This window comes from Hemitrygon akajei, chromosome 11, assembly GCF_048418815.1.
Source record: "Hemitrygon akajei chromosome 11, sHemAka1.3, whole genome shotgun sequence".
In the NCBI taxonomy this organism is placed as follows: domain Eukaryota; kingdom Metazoa; phylum Chordata; class Chondrichthyes; order Myliobatiformes; family Dasyatidae; genus Hemitrygon; species Hemitrygon akajei.
In genome coordinates, this window is record NC_133134.1 from 85,256,590 (window position 1) to 85,279,752 (window position 23,163).

At 59.0% G+C, this 23,163-nt stretch overlaps 1 protein-coding gene across 1 annotated transcript in view; it reads right to left on the minus strand.

Moving 5' to 3' along the window:
* Nucleotides 1-1,277: 1,277 nt before the first annotated feature.
* Nucleotides 1,278-23,163, minus strand: part of LOC140735130 (interleukin-6 receptor subunit alpha-like) — a 115,304-nt gene continuing 93,418 nt past the window's right edge. The window contains exon 10 of the mRNA XM_073059925.1: nucleotides 1,278-2,307. Coding sequence (XP_072916026.1) covers nucleotides 2,067-2,307 — 241 coding nt within the window. The 3' untranslated portion in view covers nucleotides 1,278-2,066. The remainder of the gene's footprint in view (nucleotides 2,308-23,163) is intronic.

The window sequence follows — 23,163 nt, forward strand, 5'->3', positions numbered from 1 at the left end:
TGTGCCTGTGATGGTGTGCGTGTGTCTGTGATGGTGTGTCTGCGATGGTGTGCGTGTGTCTGTGATGGTGTGTCTGCGATGGTGTGCGTGTGCGTGTGCCTGCGATGGTGTGCGTGTGTCTGCGATGGTGTGCGTGTGCCTGTGATGGTCTGCGTGTGTCTGTGATGGTGTGTCTGCGATGGTGTGCGTGTGCCTGCGATGGTGTGCGTGTGCCTGCGATGGTGTGCGTGTGTCTGCGATGGTGTGCGTGTGCCTGCGATGCTGCTGCAGGTAAGTTTTTCTCCGAACCCCTGCGCACGAGGACTTGTGCAAACAACAATCAACTCAATTCCACTTCAAGGGACAGTGTCCTGGGTTTTAAACGTTGACCCCCCCTCCCCTTGGTCAGAAGAATCAGAAGCCTGATAGCACCTACCAGCAGGTTCAAAGACAGGAACCAGTCTACAAACTATTTCTGACTGTAGGAGGTCTTCGAAACAGCAAGGTGCGACTGTATAAACCAATCCCACCCCCCCCAAGTAACAAAGCTGCTTGAGCATATTGGGGCGCCTCTGGAAAGAGGGAAGGTAATGATTCCTTCTTCAACGAGGGATGCGCTGGAGCTCGGTGCCGTCACCGCGAGGGCTCGGCGGGGAAGGCCCATGGTGTCGCATTCTTCTCCTACTGGACAGGGAGGGGCTGAGTGGGGAGCATGGAGCCCCCCAATTATTGTAGCGTAGTTAGCACCCCAGAGTGCCACTCGACAGGAAGCTCATGGAACATCACCGTGGGTAAGCAACCTCCATCCTCAGCACCCAGGCCACGCTCTTTTCTCGCTGCTGCCATCAGGTGGAAGGTACAGGTGCCTCAGGACCAGGTTCAAAACCAGTTACTACCCCTCAGCCATCAGACTCCTGAACAAAAGTGGATAACTGCACTCACTTAAGGCCTCTTATCTTGTTACTTATTTAAATATCAGCATTTGTGCAGTCTGTCGTCCATTGGTCGTGCTTACAGTTACTGTTCTATGGATTTGCAAGTACGCCTGCAGAACAAGCATCTCAGGGTTGGAGGTGGTGACTTTACTTAGGGCAGTGCGTGTAGGGCAATGTGTATGAACGTAACGAACGACATTTCCCATACTGCTCTACGTTCTGGATGTAAAGAATTAAAACCACTCATTCTTGTAATTTTTAAATTATGAATAAAGTTTACTTTGTTTATAAAAAATTATACCATTATATGTATTTATCTAACAACTGTACATCTCAGATACAAAGGTTTGTAGAGACAGAGAATGAAAAGTCCACACTTTATTTACAGAGATTTTACTTTGAATTGCTCAGGAATACCCTGAGCTGACTGTATTTAAAGCTACAATAACTGGCCCTTGTTTTTCAGTCACTCCGCCCTGCAGATGCGAGCTAACCAACGTTGAGGATTTCCTTTTCCCTGGGAACATTACTGGACGGAGGCGGGAAGAATACAGAGATGCCGAGGTCAAAGGTCAGAGTCCGGTCACTTTGTTGAACATACGAACAAGGGCAAGGGGCCGAGTCGCCTCGGGCCAGGGCTCCCTACCAACCAACCAACCAGAAGAGGGCACAGCTCTCATTTCAGGGAGTTCCATGACCACTTTCCTTTCGTCTTCCATCTGAAGCTGCGCTATCCATCTTGTGAGGGTCAATTTCCGATGCCACGGGAAAGCTCCTAGTCACGGTTGGCGATTTGGGGGATGGGGAAAATGGTCCCCACCCACTTTATGGGCCTGGGCCTGCCGTTGCCATGCAACCCTCTTTCCTACAGGTGAGGAAACACACATCCAGCGTCCTGTGGCCCCTTGCACCCACTGAGAGAGGTGCATGAATGGAGGGGGTGGTGGTTGAGTCCACGGAAGAGGCCTGAGGCACAAGAAGCACAAACAGGGACAGCTTGGAGGGTGGGGGGTGGGGTGGGGGGGGGGGGGGAAGGCCTCTCTGCCTCAGTCGGCCCAATGGCCTTGAGCACAATCCAAATCTAGCCTCTTCCCTGCTACTCAGTCCAATGGAAGAGGCTTGTCTGTCTCCCGGGCGGGATCACCTTCCAGGTCACTGTTGGGTGTAAAAATAACCTGGGTTCATGATATTGAACTGAGAGCTGTCCTCTTGGTATTCAACGTCCAAGGGCTGGGTGCTGGCCTCGCCTTGGAACGGCGTCTCGGCCGTGGCCTCGTGGCACCTGGGATCTTGCCGTGCCTGAGGCACCTTTATCAGTCTGACAGTCAGGGGTTCCGGCTGAACCTCCGCTTGCCCTTTGACCTTGACTGCCGCCTGCCACTTCTTTCGGTACCTACGAGCGATAAGGGGAAGCACGTTATTCTTCCAAAGGCGGTGGAGAGGTAGGGAAACAATATGGCCACTGAAACACTGAAACTGCAGCTGCAACAAGTCAGTTCACAGGTCCTAAAACGATGACTGTTTACTCCCCTCAGTAGATGATGCCTGACTTGCTTTTAGAGAGTGTGGCTGGAGGTGAGTGTGGGTTGTGGGGAAATACAGAAGAAAGCCTGGAACCACATCCCACCAGGCTCAAGGACAGCTTCTGTGCCACTGTTAATGACTGTCTCCTAGTACGATAAGACGGACACTTGTCCTCACAGCCCACCTTGTGACCCGTACACATCTCTGCCCGCCTGCCCGTTCTGTTACGACCTGACCTTGCTCTACCTCGATGCACTGTGTAATGATCTGATCTGTGTGAACAGTGTGCAAGAGAAGCTTCTCACTGTGTCTCAGGACCTGTGACCAGTTCTAATTCCACTGGCTCTCCAAGTTCCAGTGCAGCATCCTTCCACGCACTTAACCCTTGATGCCACACTTGGAAGATCTTTTCTTTAAAATAAACTTTTCCTCAGAAGTGAACTCCCTCCCGTCACACGCGTTCAGGCAAAGACCTCCCAGAACGACACAGCTGGTTAAATGCAAGGGAAGATCCCGCACAATCTCCAGGCGTGGCCCAACCGTGGCAGATAGAGGATGGGTGGGTATGAGGGAACTGCCAGGACAAGATCTCAGCTGGAGGATGAGTTAATCATGGTTGGTCAACTCCACCCGCAGCTCTGTTCCCTCTCCATAACCCTTGAAGGCCATTAACTGTACAGAGTTCCCTATTCGGAAGCTACAACAGACCTCTATCGAAGAGAGGGTTCAGGATGACTCCACCAAATCCCAGGTGCTAAACACGGTTTGGACACCTTTCCCAGAACTTGTGAAATATTTCAACTTTCACGGAACACATTGTGTTATGAATAAGAATAGAATTTTCCAAAAATAACAACATCCAGAGTCCTATATTCATTTGAGGCAGCAGAGTGGGGTGGAGGGAAGAGCGGTTTTCCAGCTTTGGGAAGGTCCTGCTCTCCCAACGGACTCCAGCTCTTACGATTCACTCACAATGGGATCACACACCTTCACACCAACCGTCCACACTCCCAATGGAACCCCACCCCTTCCCATTCACTCCCATCGTCACACTCCCAATGGGACCCCCACCCCTTCCCATTCACTCCCACCGTCCACACTCCCAATGGGACCCCACCCCTTCCCATCCACTCCCACCGTCCACACTCCCAATGGGTCTCCACCCCTTCCCATTCACTCCCACCATCCACACTCCCAATGGACCCCACCCCTTCCCATTCACTCCCACCGTCCTCAGTCCCAATGAACCGCACACCTTCCCATTCACTCCCACCGTCCACACTCCCAATGAACCCCACCCCTTCCCATTCACTCCCACCGTCCACACTCCCAATGGGACCCCACCCCTTCCCATTCACTCCCACCGTCCACACTCCCAATGGGACCCCACCACTTCCCATTCACTCCCACTGTCCACACTCCCAATGGGACCCCACCCCTTCCCATTCATTCCCACCGTCCACACTCCCAATGGGACCCCACCCCTTCCCATTCACTCCCACTGTCCACACTCCCAATGGGACCCCACCCCTTCCCATTCACTCCCACCGTCCACACTCCCAATGGGACCCCACACCTTCCCATTCACTCCCAATGGACCCCACCCCTTGCCATTCAGTCCCACCGTCCACACTCCCAATGGGACCCCACCCCTTCTCATTCACTCCCACCGTCCACACTCCCAATGGACCCACCCCTTCCCATTCACTCCCACCGTCAACACTCCCAATGGGACCCCACCCCTTCCCATTCACTCCCACCGTCCACACTCGCAATGGAACCCACACCTTCCCATTCACTCCCACCGTCTACACTCCCAATGGACCCCACCTCTTCCCATTCACTCCCACCGTCCACACTCCCAATGGGACCCCACCCCTTCCCATTCACTCCCACCGTCCACACTCCCAATGGGACCCCACCGCTTCCCATTCACTCCCACCTTCCACACTCCCAAAGGGACCACACCCCTTCCCATTCACTCCCACCGTCCACACTCCCAATGGACCCCACCCCTTCCCATTCACTCCCACCGTCCACACTCCCAGTGGACCCCACCCCTTCCCATTCACTCCCACCGTCCAAACTCCCAATGTGACCCACCCCTTCCTATTCACTCCCACCGTCCACACTCCCAATGTGACCCCACCCCTTCCCATTCACTCCCACCGTCCACACTCCCAATGAACCCCACCCCATCCCATTCACTCCCACCATCCACACTCCCAATGGACCCCACCCCTTCCCATTCACTCCAACCTTCCACACTCCCAATGGGACCACACCCCTTCCCTTTCACTCCCACCGTCCACACTCCCAATGGGACCCCACCCCACCCCCATTCACTCCCACCGTCCACACTCACAATGAACCCCACCCCTTTCCATTCACTCCCAATGGACCCCACCCCTTCCCTTTCACTCCCACCGACCACACTCCCAATGGGACCCCACCCCATCCCATTCACTCCCACCGTCCACACTCCCAATGGACCCCACAACTTCCCATTCACTCCCACCGTTCACACTCCCAATTGACCCCACCCCATCCCATTCACTCCCACAGTCCACACTCCCAATGGGACCCCACCCCTTCCCATTCACTCCCACCATCCACATTCCCAATGGACCACACCCCTTCCCCTTCACACCCACCGTCCACACTGCCAATGGACCCCTCTCATTCCCATTTACTCCCACTGTCCACACTCCCAATGGACCCCACCCCTTCCCATTCACCCCCACTGTCCACACTCCGAATGTGACCACACCCCTTCACATTCACTCCCACCGTCCACAGTCCCAATGGACCACACCCCTTCCCCTTCACACCCACCGTCCACACTGCCAATGGACCCCTCCCATTCCCATTCACTCCCACTGTCCACACTCTCAATGGACCCCACCCCTTCCCATTCACTCCAACCGTCCACAGTCCCAATGGACCCCACCCCTTCCCCTTCACACCCACCGTCCACATTTCCAATGGGACCACACCCCTTCACATTCACTCCCACCGTCCACAGTCCCAATGGACCACACCCCTTCCCCTTCACACCCACCGTCCACACTGCCAATGGACCCCTCCCATTCCCATTCACTCCCACCGTCCACACTCCCAATTGACCCCACCCCATCCCATTCACTCCCACCGTCCACACTCCCAATGGGATCCCACCCCTTCCCATTCACTCCCACTGTCCACACTCCGAATGTGACCCCACCCCTTCCCATTCACTCCCACTGTCCACACTCCGAATGTGAACCCACCCCTTCCCATTCACTCCCACCGTCCACACTCCCAATGGACCCCACCCCTTCCCATTCACTCCCACCGTCCACACTCCCAATGGGACCCCACCCCTTCCCATTCACTCCCACCGTCCACACTCCCAATGGGACCCCACAACTTCCCATTCACTCCCACCGTCCACACTCCCAATTGACCCCACCCCATCCCATTCACTCCCACCGTCCACACTCCCAATGGGAGCCAACCCCTTCCCATTCACTCCCACTGTCCACACTCCCAATGGGACCCCACCCCTTCCCATTCACTCCCACCGTCCACACTCCCAATGGGACCCCACCCCTTCCCATTCAACCCACCGTCCACACTCCCAATGGACCCACCCCTTCCCATTCACTCCCACCGTCCACACTCCCAATGGACCCCACCCCTTCCCATTCACTCCCACCGTCCACACTCCCAATGTGACCCCACCCCTTCCCATTCACTCCCACCGTCCACACTCCCAATGTGACCCCACCCCTTCCCATTCACTCCCACCGTCCACACTCCCAATGGACCCGACCCCTTCCTATTCACTCCCACTGTCCACACTCCCAATGGGACCCCACCCCTTCCCATTCACTCCCACCGTCCACACTGCCAATGGACCCCGCACCTTCCCATTCACTCCCACTGTCCACACTCCCAATGGGACCCCACCCCTTCCCATTCACTCCCACCGTCCACACTCCCAATGGACCCCACACCTTCCCATTCACTCCCACCATCCACACTCCCAATGGACCCCACCCCTTCCCATTCACTCCCACCTTCCACACTCCCAATGGGACCACACCCCTTCCCTTTCACTCCCACCGTCCACACTCCCAATGGGACCCCACCCCACCCCCATTCACTCCCACCGTCCACACTCTCAATGAACCCCACCCCTTTCCATTCACTCCCAATGGACCCCACCCCTTCCCTTTCACTCCCACCGTCCACACTCCCAATGGGACCCCACCCCATCCCATTCACTCCCACCGTCCACACTCCCAATGTGACCCCACCCCTTCCCATTCACTCCCACCGTCCACACTCCCAATGTGACCCCACCCCTTCCCATTCACTCCCACCGTCCACACTCCCAATGGGAACCCACCCCTTCCCATTCACTCCCACCGTCCACACTCCGAATGTGACCCCACCCCTTCCTATTCACTCCCACCGTCCACACTCCCTATGGACCCCACCCCTTCCCATTCACTCCCACCGTCCACACTCCCAATGTGACCCCACCCCTTCCCATTCACTCCCACCGTCCACAAACCCAATGGACCCCACCCCTTCCCATTCACTCCCACCGTCCACACTCCCAATGGGACCCCACCCCTTCCCATTCACTCCCACCGTCCACACTCCCAATGGGACCCCACCGCTTCCAATTCACTCCCACCGTCCACACTGCCAATGGATCCCACCCCTTCCAATTCACTCCCACCGTCCACACTGCCAATGGATCCCACCCCTTCCAATTCACTCCCACCGTCCACACTGCCAATGGGACCCCACCCCTTCCCATTCACTCCCACCGTCCATACTCCCAATGTGACCCCACACCTTCCTATTCACTCCCACCGTCGACACTCCCTATGGACCCCACCCCTTCCCATTCACTCCCACCGTCCACACTCCCAATGTGACCCCAACCCTTCCCATTCACTCCCAGCGTCCACAATCCCAATGGACCCCACCCCTTCCAATTCACTCCCACCGTCCACACTCCCAATGGACCCACCCCTTCCCATTCACTCCCACCGTCCACACTCCCAATGGGACCCCACCCTTTCACATTCACTCCCACCGTCCACAGTCCCAATGGACCCCACCCCTTCCCATTCACTCCCACCGTCCACACTCCCAATGTGACCCACCCCTTCCCATTCACTCCCACCGTCCACACTCCCAATGGACCCCACCCCTTCCCCTTCACACCCACCGTCCACACTGCCAATGGACCCCTCCCATTCCCATTCACTCCCACTGTCCACACTCCCAATGGACCCCACCCCTTCCCATTCACTCCCACCGTCCACAGTCCCAATGGACCCCACCCCTTCCCCTTCACACCCACCGTCCACACTCCCAATGGGACACACCCCTTCCCATTCACTCCCACCGTCCATACTCCCAATGTGACCACACCCCTTCCCATTCACTCCCACCGTCCACACTCCCAATGAACCCCACCCCTTCACATTCACTCCCACCGTCCACACTCCCAATGGGACCCACCCCTTCCCATTCACTCCCACCGTCCACACTCCAAATGGGAACCACCCCTTCACATTCACTCCCACCGCCCACACTCCCAATGGGACCCCACCCCTTCCCATTCACTCCCACCGTCCACACTCCCAATGGGACCCCACCCCTTCCCATTCACTCCCACCGTCCACACTGCCAATGGATCCCACCCCTTCCCATTCACTCCCACCGTCCACACTCCCAATGGATCCCACCCCTTCCCATTCTCTCCCAATGGGACCATACCCCTTCCCATTCACTCCCACCGTCCACACTCCCAATGTGACCCCACACCTTCCTATTCACTCCCACCGTCCACACTCCCTATGGACCCCACCCCTTCCCATTCACTCCCACCGTCCACACCCCCAATGTGACCCCAACCCTTCCCATTCACTCCCAGCGTCCACAATCCCAATGGACCCCACCCCTTCCAATTCACTCCCACCGTCCACACTCCCAATGGACCCACCCCTTCCCATTCACTCCCACCGTCCACACTCCCAATGGGACCCCACCCCTTCCCATTCACTCCCACCGTCCACACTCCCAATGAACCCCACCCCTTCACATTCACTCCCACCGTCCACACTGCCAATGGATCCCACCCCTTCCCATTCACTCCCACCGTCCATACTCCCAATGTGACCCCACACCTTCCTATTCACTCCCACCGTCCACACTCCCTATGGACCCCACCCCTTCCCATTCACTCCCACCGTCCACACTCCCAATGTGACCCCAACCCTTCCCATTCACTCCCAGCGTCCACAATCCCAATGGACCCCACCCCTTCCAATTCACTCCCACCGTCCACACTCCCAATGGACCCACCCCTTCCCATTCACTCCCACCGTCCACACTCCGAATGGGACCCCACCCTTTCACATTCACTCCCACCGTCCACAGTCCCAATGGACCACACCCCTTCCCCTTCACACCCACCGTCCACACTCCCAATGGACCCCTCCCATTCCCATTCACTCCCACTGTCCACACTCCCAATGGACCCCACCCCTTCCCATTCACTCCCACCGTCCACAGTCCCAATGGACCCCACCCCTTCCCCTTCACACCCACCGTCCACACTGCCAATGGACCCCTCCCATTCCCATTCACTCCCACCGTCCACTCTCCCAATTGACCCCACCCCATCCCATTCACTCCCACCGTCCACACTCCCAATGGGACTCCACCCCTTCCCATTCACTCCCACCGTCCACACTCCCAATGAACCCCACCCCTTCCTATTCACTCCCACCGTCCACACTCTCAATGGACCCCACCCCTTCCCATTCACCCCCCCCGTCCACACTCCCAATGGGACTCCACCCCTTCCCATTCAGTCCCATCGTCCACACTCCCAATGAACCCCACCCCTTCCCATTCACTCCCACCATCCACACTCCCAATGGGACCACACCCCTTCCCATTCACTCCCACCGTCCACACTCCCAATGGGACCCCACCCCTTCCCATTCACTCCCACCGTCCACACTCCCAATGCACCCCACCCCTTCCCATTCACTCCCACCGTCCACACTCCCAATGGGACCCCACCCCTTCCCATTCACTCCCACCGTTCACACTCCCAATGGGACCCCACCCCTTCCCATTCACTCCCACCGTCCACACTCCCAATGGGACCCCACCCCTTCCCATTCACTTCCACCGTCCACACTCCCAATGCACCCCACCCCTTCCCATTCACTCCCACCATCCACACGTCCAATGGGACCCCCACCCCTTCCCATTCACTCCCACTGTCCACACTCCCAATGGGACCCCACCCCTTCCCATTCACTCCCACCGTCCACACTCCCAATGGGACTCCACCCGTTCCCATTCACTCCCAGTCCACACTCCCAATGGACCCCACCCCTTCCCATTCACTCCCACCATCCACACTCCCAATGAACACCACCCCTTCCCATTCACTCCCACCGTCCACACTCCCAATGGGACCCCACCCCTTCCCATTCACTCCCACCGTCCACACTCCCAATGGGACCCCACACCTTCCCATTCACTCCCACCTTCCACACTCCCAAAGGGACCCCACCCCTTCCCATTCACTCCCACCGTCCACACACCGAATGGGACCCCACCCCTTCTCATTCACTCCCCCGTCCACACTCCCAATGGACCCCACACCTTCCCATTCACTCCCACCGTCCACACTCCCAGTGGACCCCACCCCTTCCCATTCACTCCCACCGTCCACACTCCCAATGTGACTCCACCCCTTCCTATTCACTCCCACCGTCCACACTCCCAATGTGACCCCACCCCTTCCCATTCACTCCCACCATCCACACTCCCAATGAACCCCACCCCTTCCCATTCACTCCCACCATCCACACTCCCAATGGACCCCACCCCTTCCCATTCACTCCCACCGTCCACACTCCCAATGGGACCACACCCCCTTCCCTTTCACTCCCACCGTCCACACTCCCAATGGGACCCCACCCCACCCCCATTCACTCCCACCGTCCACACTTCCAATGAACCCCACCCCTTTCCATTCACTCCCAATGGACCCCACCCCTTCCCTTTCACTCCCACCGTCCACACTCCCAATGGGACCCCCACCCCATCCCATTCACTCCCACCGTCCACACTCCCAATGGACCCCACAACTTCCCATTCACTCCCACCGTCCACACTCCCAATTGACCCCACCCCATCCCATTCACTCCCACCGTCCACAATCCCAATGGGACCCCACCCCTTCACATTCAATCCCACCATCCACATTCCCAATGTGACCCCACCGCTTCCCATTCACTCCCACTGTCCACACTCCGAATGTGACCCCACCCCTTCACATTAACTCCCACCGTCCACAGTCCCAATGGACCACACCCCTTCCCCTTCACACCCACCGTCCACACTGCCAATGGACCCCTCCCATTCCCATTCACTTCCACTGTCCACACTCCCAATGGACCCCACCCCTTCCCATTCACTCCCACCGTACACACTCCCAATGGACCCCACCCCTTCCCCTTCACACCCACCGTCCACACTGCCAATGGACCCCTCCCATTCCCATTCACTCCCACCGTCCACTCTCCCAATTGACCCCACCCCATCCCATTCACTCCCACCGTCCACACTCCCAATGGGTCTCCACCCCTTCCCATTCACTCCCACCGTCCACACTCCCAATGAACCCCACCCCTTCCTATTCACTCCCACCGTCCACACTCTCAATGGACCCCACCCCTTCCCATTCACCCCCACCGTCCACACTCCCAATGGGACTCCACCCCTTCCCATTCAGTCCCACCGTCCACACTCCCAATGAACCCCACCCCTTCCCATTCACTCCAACCATCCACACTCCCAATGGGACCACACCCCTTCCCATTCACTCCCACCGTCCACACTCCCAATGGGACCCCACCCCTTCCCATTCACTCCCAACGTCCACACTCCCAATGCACCCCACCCCTTCCCATTCACTCCCACCGTCCACACTCCCAATGGGACCCCACCCCTTCCCATTCACTCCCACCGTTCACACTCCCAATGGGACCCCACCCCTTCCCATTCACTCCCACCGTCCACACTCCCAATAGGACCCCACCCCTTCCCATTCACTTCCACCGTCCACACTCCCAATGCACCCCACCCCTTCCCATTCACTCCCACCATTCACACGTCCAATGGGACCCCACCCCTTCCCATTCACTCCCACTGTTCACACTCCCAATGGGACCCCACCCCTTCCCATTCACTCCCACCGTCCACACTCCCAATGGGACCCCCACCCCTTCCCATTCACTCCCACTGTCCACACTCCCAATGGGACCCCACCCCTTCCCATTCACTCCCACCGTCCACACTCCTAATGGGACACCCCCATTCACTCCCACCATCTACACTCCCAATGGACCCCACCCCTTCCCATCCACACCCTGTCCACACTCCCAATGGACCCCACCCCTTCCCGTTCACACCGCACCGTCCACACTCCCAATGGACCCCACCCCTTCCCATTCACTCCCACCGTCCACACTCCCAATGGACCCCACCCCTTCCCATCCACTCCCACCGTCCACACTCCCAACGGACCCCACCCCTTCCTATTCACTCCCACTGTCCACACCCCAATGGACCCCACCCCTTCCCATTCACTCCCACCTTCCACACTGCCAATGGACCCACCCATTCCCATTCACTCCCACCGTCCACACTCCCAATGGGATCCCACCCCTTCCCATTCACTCCCACCGTCCACACTCCCAATGGGACCCCACCCCTACCCATTCACTCCCACCGTCCACACTCTCAATGGACCCCACCCCTTCCCATTCACTCCCACCGTCCACACTCCCAATGGGATCCCACCCCTTCCCATTCACTCCCACCGTCCACACTCCCAATGGGACCCCACCCCTTCCCATTCACTCCCACCGTCCACACTCCCAATGGGACCCCACCCCTTCCCGTTCACCCGCACCGTCCACACTCCCAATGGACCCCACCCCATCCCATTCACTCCCACCGTCCACACTCCCAATGGACCCCACCCTTTCCCATTCACTCCCACTGTCCACACTCCCAATGGACCCCACCCCTTCCCGTTTACTCCCACCGTCCACACTCTCAATGGAACCCACCCCTTCCCATTCACTCCCACTGTCCACACTCCCAATGGGACCCCACCCCTTCCCATTCATTCCCACCGTCCACACTCCCAATGGACCGCACCCCTTCCCATTCACTCCCACCATCCACACTCCCAATGGGACCCCACCCCTTCCCATTCACTCCCACTGTCCACACTGCCAATGAACCCCACCCCTTCCCATTCACTCCCACCATCCACACTCCCAATGGACCGCACCCCTTCCCATTCACTCCCACCGTCCACACTCCCAATGGGACCCCACCCCCTTCCCATTCACTCCCACCGTCCACTCTCCCAATGGACCGCACCCCTTCCCATTCACTCCAACCGTCCACACTCCCAATGGGACCCCACCCCTTCCCATTCACTCCCACCGTCCACACTCCCAATGGACCCCACCCCCTTCCCATTCACTCCCACTGTCCACACTCCCAATGGGACCCCACCTCTTCCCATTCACTCCCACCATCCACACTCCCAATGGACCCCACCCCTTCCCATTCACTCCCACCGTCCACACTCCCAATGAACCACACCCCTTCCCATTCACTCCCACCATCCACACTCTCAATGGGACCCCACCCCTTCCCATTCACTCCCACCGTCCACACTCCCAATGGGACCCCACCCCTTCCCATTCACTCCCACTGTCCACACTCCCAATGGGACCCCACCCCTTCCCATTCACTCCCACCGTCCACACTCCTAATGGGACACCCCCATTCACTCCCACCATCTACACTCCCAATGGACCCCACCCCTTCCCATCCACACCCTGTCCACACTCCCAATGGACCCCACCCCTTCCCGTTCACCCGCACCGTCCACACTCCCAATGGACCCCACCCCTTCCCATTCACTCCCACCGTCCACACTGCCAATGGACCCCGCACCTTCCCATTCACTCCCACTGTCCACACTCCCAATGGGACCCCACCCCTTCCCATTCACTCCCACCGTCCACACTCCCAATGGACCCCACACCTTCCCATTCACTCCCACCATCCACACTCCCAATGGACCCCACCCCTTCCCATTCACTCCCACCTTCCACACTCCCAATGGGACCACACCCCTTCCCTTTCACTCCCACCGTCCACACTCCCAATGGGACCCCACCCCACCCCCATTCACTCCCACCGTCCACACTCCCAATGAACCCCACCCCTTTCCATTCACTCCCAATGGACCCCACCCCTTCCCTTTCACTCCCACCGTCCACACTCCCAATGGGACCCCCACCCCATCCCATTCACTCCCACCGTCCACACTCCCAATGTGACCCCACCCCTTCCCATTCACTCCCACCGTCCACACTCCCAATGTGACCCCACCCCTTCCCATTCACTCCCATCGTCCACACTCCCAATGGGAACCCACCCCTTCCCATTCACTCCCACCGTCCACACTCCGAATGTGACCCCACCCCTTCCTATTCACTCCCACCGTCCACACTCCCTATGGACCCCACCCCTTCCCATTCACTCCCACCGTCCACACTCCCAATGTGACCCCACCCCTTCCCATTCACTCCCACCGTCCACAAACCCAATGGACCCCACCCCATCCCATTCACTCCCACCGTCCACACTCCCAATGGGACCCCACCCCTTCCCATTCACTCCCACCGTCCACACTCCCAATGGGACCCCACCGCTTCCAATTCACTCCCACCGTCCACACTGCCAATGGATCCCACCCCTTCCAATTCACTCCCACCGTCCACACTGCCAATGGATCCCACCCCTTCCAATTCACTCCCACCGTCCACACTGCCAATGGGACCCCACCCCTTCCCATTCACTCCCACCGTCCATACTCCCAATGTGACCCCACACCTTCCTATTCACTCCCACCGTCGACACTCCCTATGGACCCCACCCCTTCCCATTCACTCCCACCGTCCACACTCCCAATGTGACCCCAACCCTTCCCATTCACTCCCAGCGTCCACAATCCCAATGGACCCCACCCCTTCCAATTCACTCCCACCGTCCACACTCCCAATGGACCCACCCCTTCCCATTCACTCCCACCGTCCACACTCCCAATGGGACCCCACCGCTTCCCATTCACTCCCACCTTCCACACTCCCAAAGGGACCACACCCCTTCCCATTCACTCCCACCGTCCACACTCCCAATGGACCCCACCCCTTCCCATTCACTCCCACCGTCCACATTCCCAGTGGACCCCACCCCTTCCCATTCACTCCCACCGTCCAAACTCCCAATGTGACCCACCCCTTCCTATTCACTCCCACCGTCCACACTCCCAATGTGACCCCACCCCTTCCCATTCACTCCCACCGTCCACACTCCCAATGAACCCCACCCCATCCCATTCACTCCCACCATCCACACTCCCAATGGACCCCACCCCTTCCCATTCACTCCAACCTTCCACACTCCCAATGGGACCACACCCCTTCCCTTTCACTCCCACCGTCCACACTCCCAATGGGACCCCACCCCACCCCCATTCACTCCCACCGTCCACACTCACAATGAACCCCACCCCTTTCCATTCACTCCCAATGGACCCCACCCCTTCCCTTTCACTCCCACCGACCACACTCCCAATGGGACCCCACCCCATCCCATTCACTCCCACCGTCCACACTCCCAATGGACCCCACAACTTCCCATTCACTCCCACCGTTCACACTCCCAATTGACCCCACCCCATCCCATTCACTCCCACAGTCCACACTCCCAATGGGACCCCACCCCTTCCCATTCACTCCCACCATCCACATTCCCAATGGACCACACCCCTTCCCCTTCACACCCACCGTCCACACTGCCAATGGACCCCTCTCATTCCCATTCACTCCCACTGTCCACACTCCCAATGGACCCCACCCCTTCCCATTCACCCCCACTGTCCACACTCCGAATGTGACCACACCCCTTCACATTCACTCCCACCGTCCACAGTCCCAATGGACCACACCCCTTCCCCTTCACACCCACCGTCCACACTGCCAATGGACCCCTCCCATTCCCATTCACTCCCACTGTCCACACTCTCAATGGACCCCACCCCTTCCCATTCACTCCAACCGTCCACAGTCCCAATGGACCCCACCTCTTCCCCTTCACACCCACCGTCCACATTTCCAATGGGACCACACCCCTTCACATTCACTCCCACCGTCCACAGTCCCAATGGACCACACCCCTTCCCCTTCACACCCACCGTCCACACTGCCAATGGACCCCTCCCATTCCCATTCACTCCCACCGTCCACACTCCCAATTGACCCCACCCCATCCCATTCACTCCCACCGTCCACACTCCCAATGGGATCCCACCCCTTCCCATTCACTCCCACTGTCCACACTCCGAATGTGACCCCACCCCTTCCCATTCACTCCCACTGTCCACACTCCGAATGTGAACCCACCCCTTCCCATTCACTCCCACCGTCCACACTCCCAATGGACCCCACCCCTTCCCATTCACTCCCACCGTCCACACTCCCAATGGGACCCCACCCCTTCCCATTCACTCCCACCGTCCACACTCCCAATGGGACCCCACAACTTCCCATTCACTCCCACCGTCCACACTCCCAATTGACCCCACCCCATCCCATTCACTCCCACCGTCCACACTCCCAATGGGAGCCAACCCCTTCCCATTCACTCCCACTGTCCACACTCCCAATGGGACCCCACCCCTTCCCATTCACTCCCACCGTCCACACTCCCAATGGGACCCCACCCCTTCCCATTCAACCCACCGTCCACACTCCCAATGGACCCACCCCTTCCCATTCACTCCCACCGTCCACACTCCCAATGGACCCCACCCCTTCCCATTCACTCCCACCGTCCACACTCCCAATGTGACCCCACCCCTTCCCATTCACTCCCACCGTCCACACTCCCAATGTGACCCCACCCCTTCCCATTCACTCCCACCGTCCACACTCCCAATGGACCCGACCCCTTCCTATTCACTCCCACTGTCCACACTCCCAATGGGACCCCACCCCTTCCCATTCACTCCCACCGTCCACACTGCCAATGGACCCCGCACCTTCCCATTCACTCCCACTGTCCACACTCCCAATGGGACCCCACCCCTTCCCATTCACTCCCACCGTCCACCCTCCCAATGGACCCCACACCTTCCCATTCACTCCCACCATCCACACTCCCAATGGACCCCACCCCTTCCCATTCACTCCCACCTTCCACACTCCCAATGGGACCACACCCCTTCCCTTTCACTCCCACCGTCCACACTCCCAATGGGACCCCACCCCACCCCCATTCACTCCCACCGTCCACACTCCCAATGAACCCCACCCCTTTCCATTCACTCCCAATGGACCCCACCCCTTCCCTTTCACTCCCACCGTCCACACTCCCAATGGGACCCCACCCCATCCCATTCACTCCCACCGTCCACACTCCCAATGTGACCCCACCCCTTCCCATTCACTCCCACCGTCCACACTCCCAATGTGACCCCACCCCTTCCCATTCACTCCCACCGTCCACACTCCCAATGGGAACCCACCCCTTCCCATTCACTCCCACCGTCCACACTCCGAATGTGACCCCACCCCTTCCTATTCACTCCCACCGTCCACACTCCCTATGGACCCCACCCCTTCCCATTCACTCCCACCGTCCACACTCCCAATGTGACCCCACCCCTTCCCATTCACTCCCACCGTCCACAAACCCAATGGACCCCACCCCTTCCCATTCACTCCCACCGTCCACACTCCCAATGGGACCCCACCCCTTCCCATTCACTCCCACCGTCCACACTCCCAATGGGACCCCACCGCTTCCAATTCACTCCCACCGTCCACACTGCCAATGGATCCCACCCCTTCCAATTCACTCCCACCGTCCACACTGCCAATGGACCCCTCCCATTCCCATTCACTCCCACCGTCCACACTCCCAATTGACCCCACCCCATCCCATTCACTCCCACCGTCCACACTCCCAATGGGATCCCACCCCTTCCCATTCACTCCCACTGTCCACACTCCGAATGTGACCCCACCCCTTCCCATTCACTCCCACTGTCCACACTCCGAATGTGAACCCACCCCTTCCCATTCACTCCCACCGTCCACACTCCCAATGGACCCCACCCCTTCCCATTCACTCCCACCGTCCACACTCCCAATGGGACCCCACCCCTTCCCATTCACTCCCACCGTCCACACTCCCAATGGGACCCCACAACTTCCCATTCACTCCCACCGTCCACACTCCCAATTGACCCCACCCCATCCCATTCACTCCCACCGTCCACACTCCCAATGGGAGCCAACCCCTTCCCATTCACTCCCACTGTCCACACTCCCAATGGGACCCCACCCCTTCCCATTCACTCCCACCGTCCACACTCCCAATGGGACCCCACCCCTTCCCATTCAACCCACCGTCCACACTCCCAATGGACCCACCCCTTCCCATTCACTCCCACCGTCCACACTCCCAATAGACCCCACCCCTTCCCATTCACTCCCACCGTCCACACTCCCAATGTGACCCCACCCCTTCCCATTCACTCCCACCGTCCACACTCCCAATGTGACCCCACCCCTTCCCATTCACTCCCACCGTCCACACTCCCAATGGACCCGACCCCTTCCTATTCACTCCCACTGTCCACACTCCCAATGGGACCCCACCCCTTCCCATTCACTCCCACCGTCCACACTGCCAATGGACCCCGCACCTTCCCATTCACTCCCACTGTCCACACTCCCAATGGGACCCCACCCCTTCCCATTCACTCCCACCGTCCACCCTCCCAATGGACCCCACACCTTCCCATTCACTCCCACCATCCACACTCCCAATGGACCCCACCCCTTCCCATTCACTCCCACCTTCCACACTCCCAATGGGACCACACCCCTTCCCTTTCACTCCCACCGTCCACACTCCCAATGGGACCCCACCCCACCCCCATTCACTCCCACCGTCCACACTCCCAATGAACCCCACCCCTTTCCATTCACTCCCAATGGACCCCACCCCTTCCCTTTCACTCCCACCGTCCACACTCCCAATGGGACCCCACCCCATCCCATTCACTCCCACCGTCCACACTCCCAATGTGACCCCACCCCTTCCCATTCACTCCCACCGTCCACACTCCCAATGTGACCCCACCCCTTCCCATTCACTCCCACCGTCCACACTCCCAATGGGAACCCACCCCTTCCCATTCACTCCCACCGTCCACACTCCGAATGTGACCCCACCCCTTCCTATTCACTCCCACCGTCCACACTCCCTATGGACCCCACCCCTTCCCATTCACTCCCACCGTCCGCACTCCCAATGTGACCCCACCCCTTCCCATTCACTCCCACCGTCCACAAACCCAATGGACCCCACCCCTTCCCATTCACTCCCACCGTCCACACTCCCAATGGGACCCCACCCCTTCCCATTCACTCCCACCGTCCACACTCCCAATGGGACCCCACCGCTTCCAATTCACTCCCACCGTCCACACTGCCAATGGATCCCACCCCTTCCAATTCACTCCCACCGTCCACACTGCCAATGGATCCCACCCCTTCCAATTCACTCCCACCGTCCACACTGCCAATGGGACCCCACCCCTTCCCATTCACTCCCACCGTCCATACTCCCAATGTGACCCCACACCTTCCTATTCACTCCCACCGTCGACACTCCCTATGGACCCCACCCCTTCCCATTCACTCCCACCGTCCACACTCCCAATGTGACCCCAACCCTTCCCATTCACTCCCAGCGTCCACAATCCCAATGGACCCCACCCCTTCCAATTCACTCCCACCGTCCACACTCCCAATGGACCCACCCCTTCCCATTCACTCCCACCGTCCACACTCCCAATGGGACCCCACCCTTTCACATTCACTCCCACCGTCCACAGTCCCAATGGACCCCACCCCTTCCCATTCACTCCCACCGTCCACACTCCCAATGTGACCCACCCCTTCCCATTCACTCCCACCGTCCACACTCCCAATGGACCCCACCCCTTCCCCTTCACACCCACCGTCCACACTGCCAATGGACCCCTCCCATTCCCATTCACTCCCACTGTCCACACTCCCAATGTCCCCACCCCTTCCCATTCACTCCCACCGTCCACAGTCCCAATGGACCCCACCCCTTCCCCTTCACACCCACCGTCCACACTCCCAATGGGACCCACCCCTTCCCATTCACTCCCACCGTCCATACTCCCAATGTGACCACACCCCTTCCCATTCACTCCCACCGTCCACACTCCCAATGAACCCCACCCCTTCACATTCACTCCCACCGTCCACACTCCCAATGGGACCCACCCCTTCCCATTCACTCCCACCGTCCACACTCCCAATGGGATCCACCCCTTCACATTCACTCCCACCGCCCACACTCCCAATGGGACCCCACCCCTTCCCATTCACTCCCACCGTCCACACTCCCAATGGGACCCCACCCCTTCCCATTCACTCCCACCGTCCACACTGCCAATGGATCCCACCCCTTCCCATTCACTCCCACCGTCCACACTCCCAATGGATCCCACCCCTTCCCATTCTCTCCCAATGGGACCATACCCCTTCCCATTCACTCCCACCGTCCACACTCCCAATGTGACCCCACACCTTCCTATTCACTCCCACCGTCCACACTCCCTATGGACCCCACCCCTTCCCATTCACTCCCACCGTCCACACCCCCAATGTGACCCCAACCCTTCCCATTCACTCCCAGCGTCCACAATCCCAATGGACCCCACCCCTTCCAATTCACTCCCACCGTCCACACTCCCAATGGACCCACCCCTTCCCATTCACTCCCACCGTCCACACTCCCAATGGGACCCCACCCCTTCCCATTCACTCCCACCGTCCACACTCCCAATGAACCCCACCCCTTCACATTCACTCCCACCGTCCACACTGCCAATGGATCCCACCCCTTCCCATTCACTCCCACCGTCCATACTCCCAATGTGACCCCACACCTTCCTATTCACTCCCACCGTCCACACTCCCTATGGACCCCACCCCTTCCCATTCACTCCCACCGTCCACACTCCCAATGTGACCCCAACCCTTCCCATTCACTCCCAGCGTCCACAATCCCAATGGACCCCACCCCTTCCAATTCACTCCCACCGTCCACACTCCCAATGGACCCACCCCTTCCCATTCACTCCCACCGTCCACACTCCGAATGGGACCCCACCCTTTCACATTCACTCCCACCGTCCACAGTCCCAATGGACCACACCCCTTCCCATTCACTCCCACCGTCCACACTCCCAATGTGACCCCAACCCTTCCCATTCACTCCCAGCGTCCACAATCCCAATGGACCCCACCCCTTCCAATTCACTCCCACCGTCCACACTCCCAATGGACCCACCCCTTCCCATTCACTCCCACCGTCCACACTCCGAATGGGACCCCACCCTTTCACATTCACTCCCACCGTCCACAGTCCCAATGGACCACACCCCTTCCCCTTCACACCCACCGTCCACACTCCCAATGGACCCCTCCCATTCCCATTCACTCCCACTGTCCACACTCCCAATGGACCCCACCCCTACCCATTCACTCCCACCGTCCACAGTCCCAATGGACCCCACCCCTTCCACTTCACACCCACCGTCCACACTGCCAATGGACCCCTCCCATTCCCATTCACTCCCACCGTCCACTCTCCCAATTGACCCCACCCCATCCCATTCACTCCCACCGTCCACACTCCCAATGGGACTCCACCCCTTCCCATTCACTCCCACCGTCCACACTCCCAATGAACCCCACCCCTTCCTATTCACTCCCACCGTCCACACTCTCAATGGACCCCACCCCTTCCCATTCACCCCCCCCGTCCACACTCCCAATGGGACTCCACCCCTTCCCATTCAGTCCCATCGTCCACACTCCCAATGAACCCCACCCCTTCCCATTCACTCCCACCATCCACACTCCCAATGGGACCACACCCCTTCCCATTCACTCCCACCGTCCACACTCCCAATGGGACCCCACCCCTTCCCATTCACTCCCACCGTCCACACTCCCAATGCACCCCACCCCTTCCCATTCACTCCCACCGTCCACACTCCCAATGGGACCCCACCCCTTCCCATTCACTCCCACCGTTCACACTCCCAATGGGACCCCACCCCTTCCCATTCACTCCCACCGTCCACACTCCCAATGGGACCCCACCCCTTCCCATTCACTTCCACCGTCCACACTCCCAATGCACCCCACCCCTTCCCATTCACTCCCACCATCCACACGTCCAATGGGACCCCACCCCTTCCCATTCACTCCCACTGTCCACACTCCCAATGGGACCCCACCCCTTCCCATTCACTCCCACCGTCCACACTCCCAATGGGACTCCACCCGTTCCCATTCACTCCCAGTCCACACTCCCAATGGACCCCACCCCTTCCCATTCACTCCCACCATCCACACTCCCAATGAACACCACCCCTTCCCATTCACTCCCACCGTCCACACTCCCAATGGGACCCCACCCCTTCCCATTCACTCCCACCGTCCACACTCCCAATGGGACCCCACACCTTCCCATTCACTCCCACCTTCCACACTCCCAAAGGGACCCCACCCCTTCCCATTCACTCCCACCGTCCACACACCGAATGGGACCCCACCCCTTCTCATTCACTCCCCCGTCCACACTCCCAATGGACCCCACACCTTCCCATTCACTCCCACCGTCCACACTCCCAGTGGACCCCACCCCTTCCCATTCACTCCCACCGTCCACACTCCCAATGTGACTCCACCCCTTCCTATTCACTCCCACCGTCCACACTCCCAATGTGACCCCACCCCTTCCCATTCACTCCCACCATCCACACTCCCAATGAACCCCACCCCTTCCCATTCACTCCCACCATCCACACTCCCAATGGACCCCACCCCTTCCCATTCACTCCCACCGTCCACACTCCCAATGGGACCACACCCCTTCCCTTTCACTCCCACCGTCCACACTCCCAATGGGACCCCACCCCACCCCCATTCACTCCCACCGTCCACACTTCCAATGAACCCCACCCCTTTCCATTCACTCCCAATGGACCCCACCCCTTCCCTTTCACTCCCACCGTCCACACTCCCAATGGGACCCCACCCCATCCCATTCACTCCCACCGTCCACACTCCCAATGGACCCCACAACTTCCCATTCACTCCCACCGTCCACACTCCCAATTGACCCCACCCCATCCCATTCACTCCCACCGTCCACAATCCCAATGGGACCCCACCCCTTCACATTCAATCCCACCATCCACATTCCCAATGTGACCCCACCCCTTCCCATTCACTCCCACTGTCCACACTCCGAATGTGACCCCACCCCTTCACATTAACTCCCACCGTCCACAGTCCCAATGGACCACACCCCTTCCCCTTCACACCCAGCGTCCACACTGCCAATGGACCCCTCCCATTCCCATTCACTTCCACTGTCCACACTCCCAATGGACCCCACCCCTTCCCATTCACTC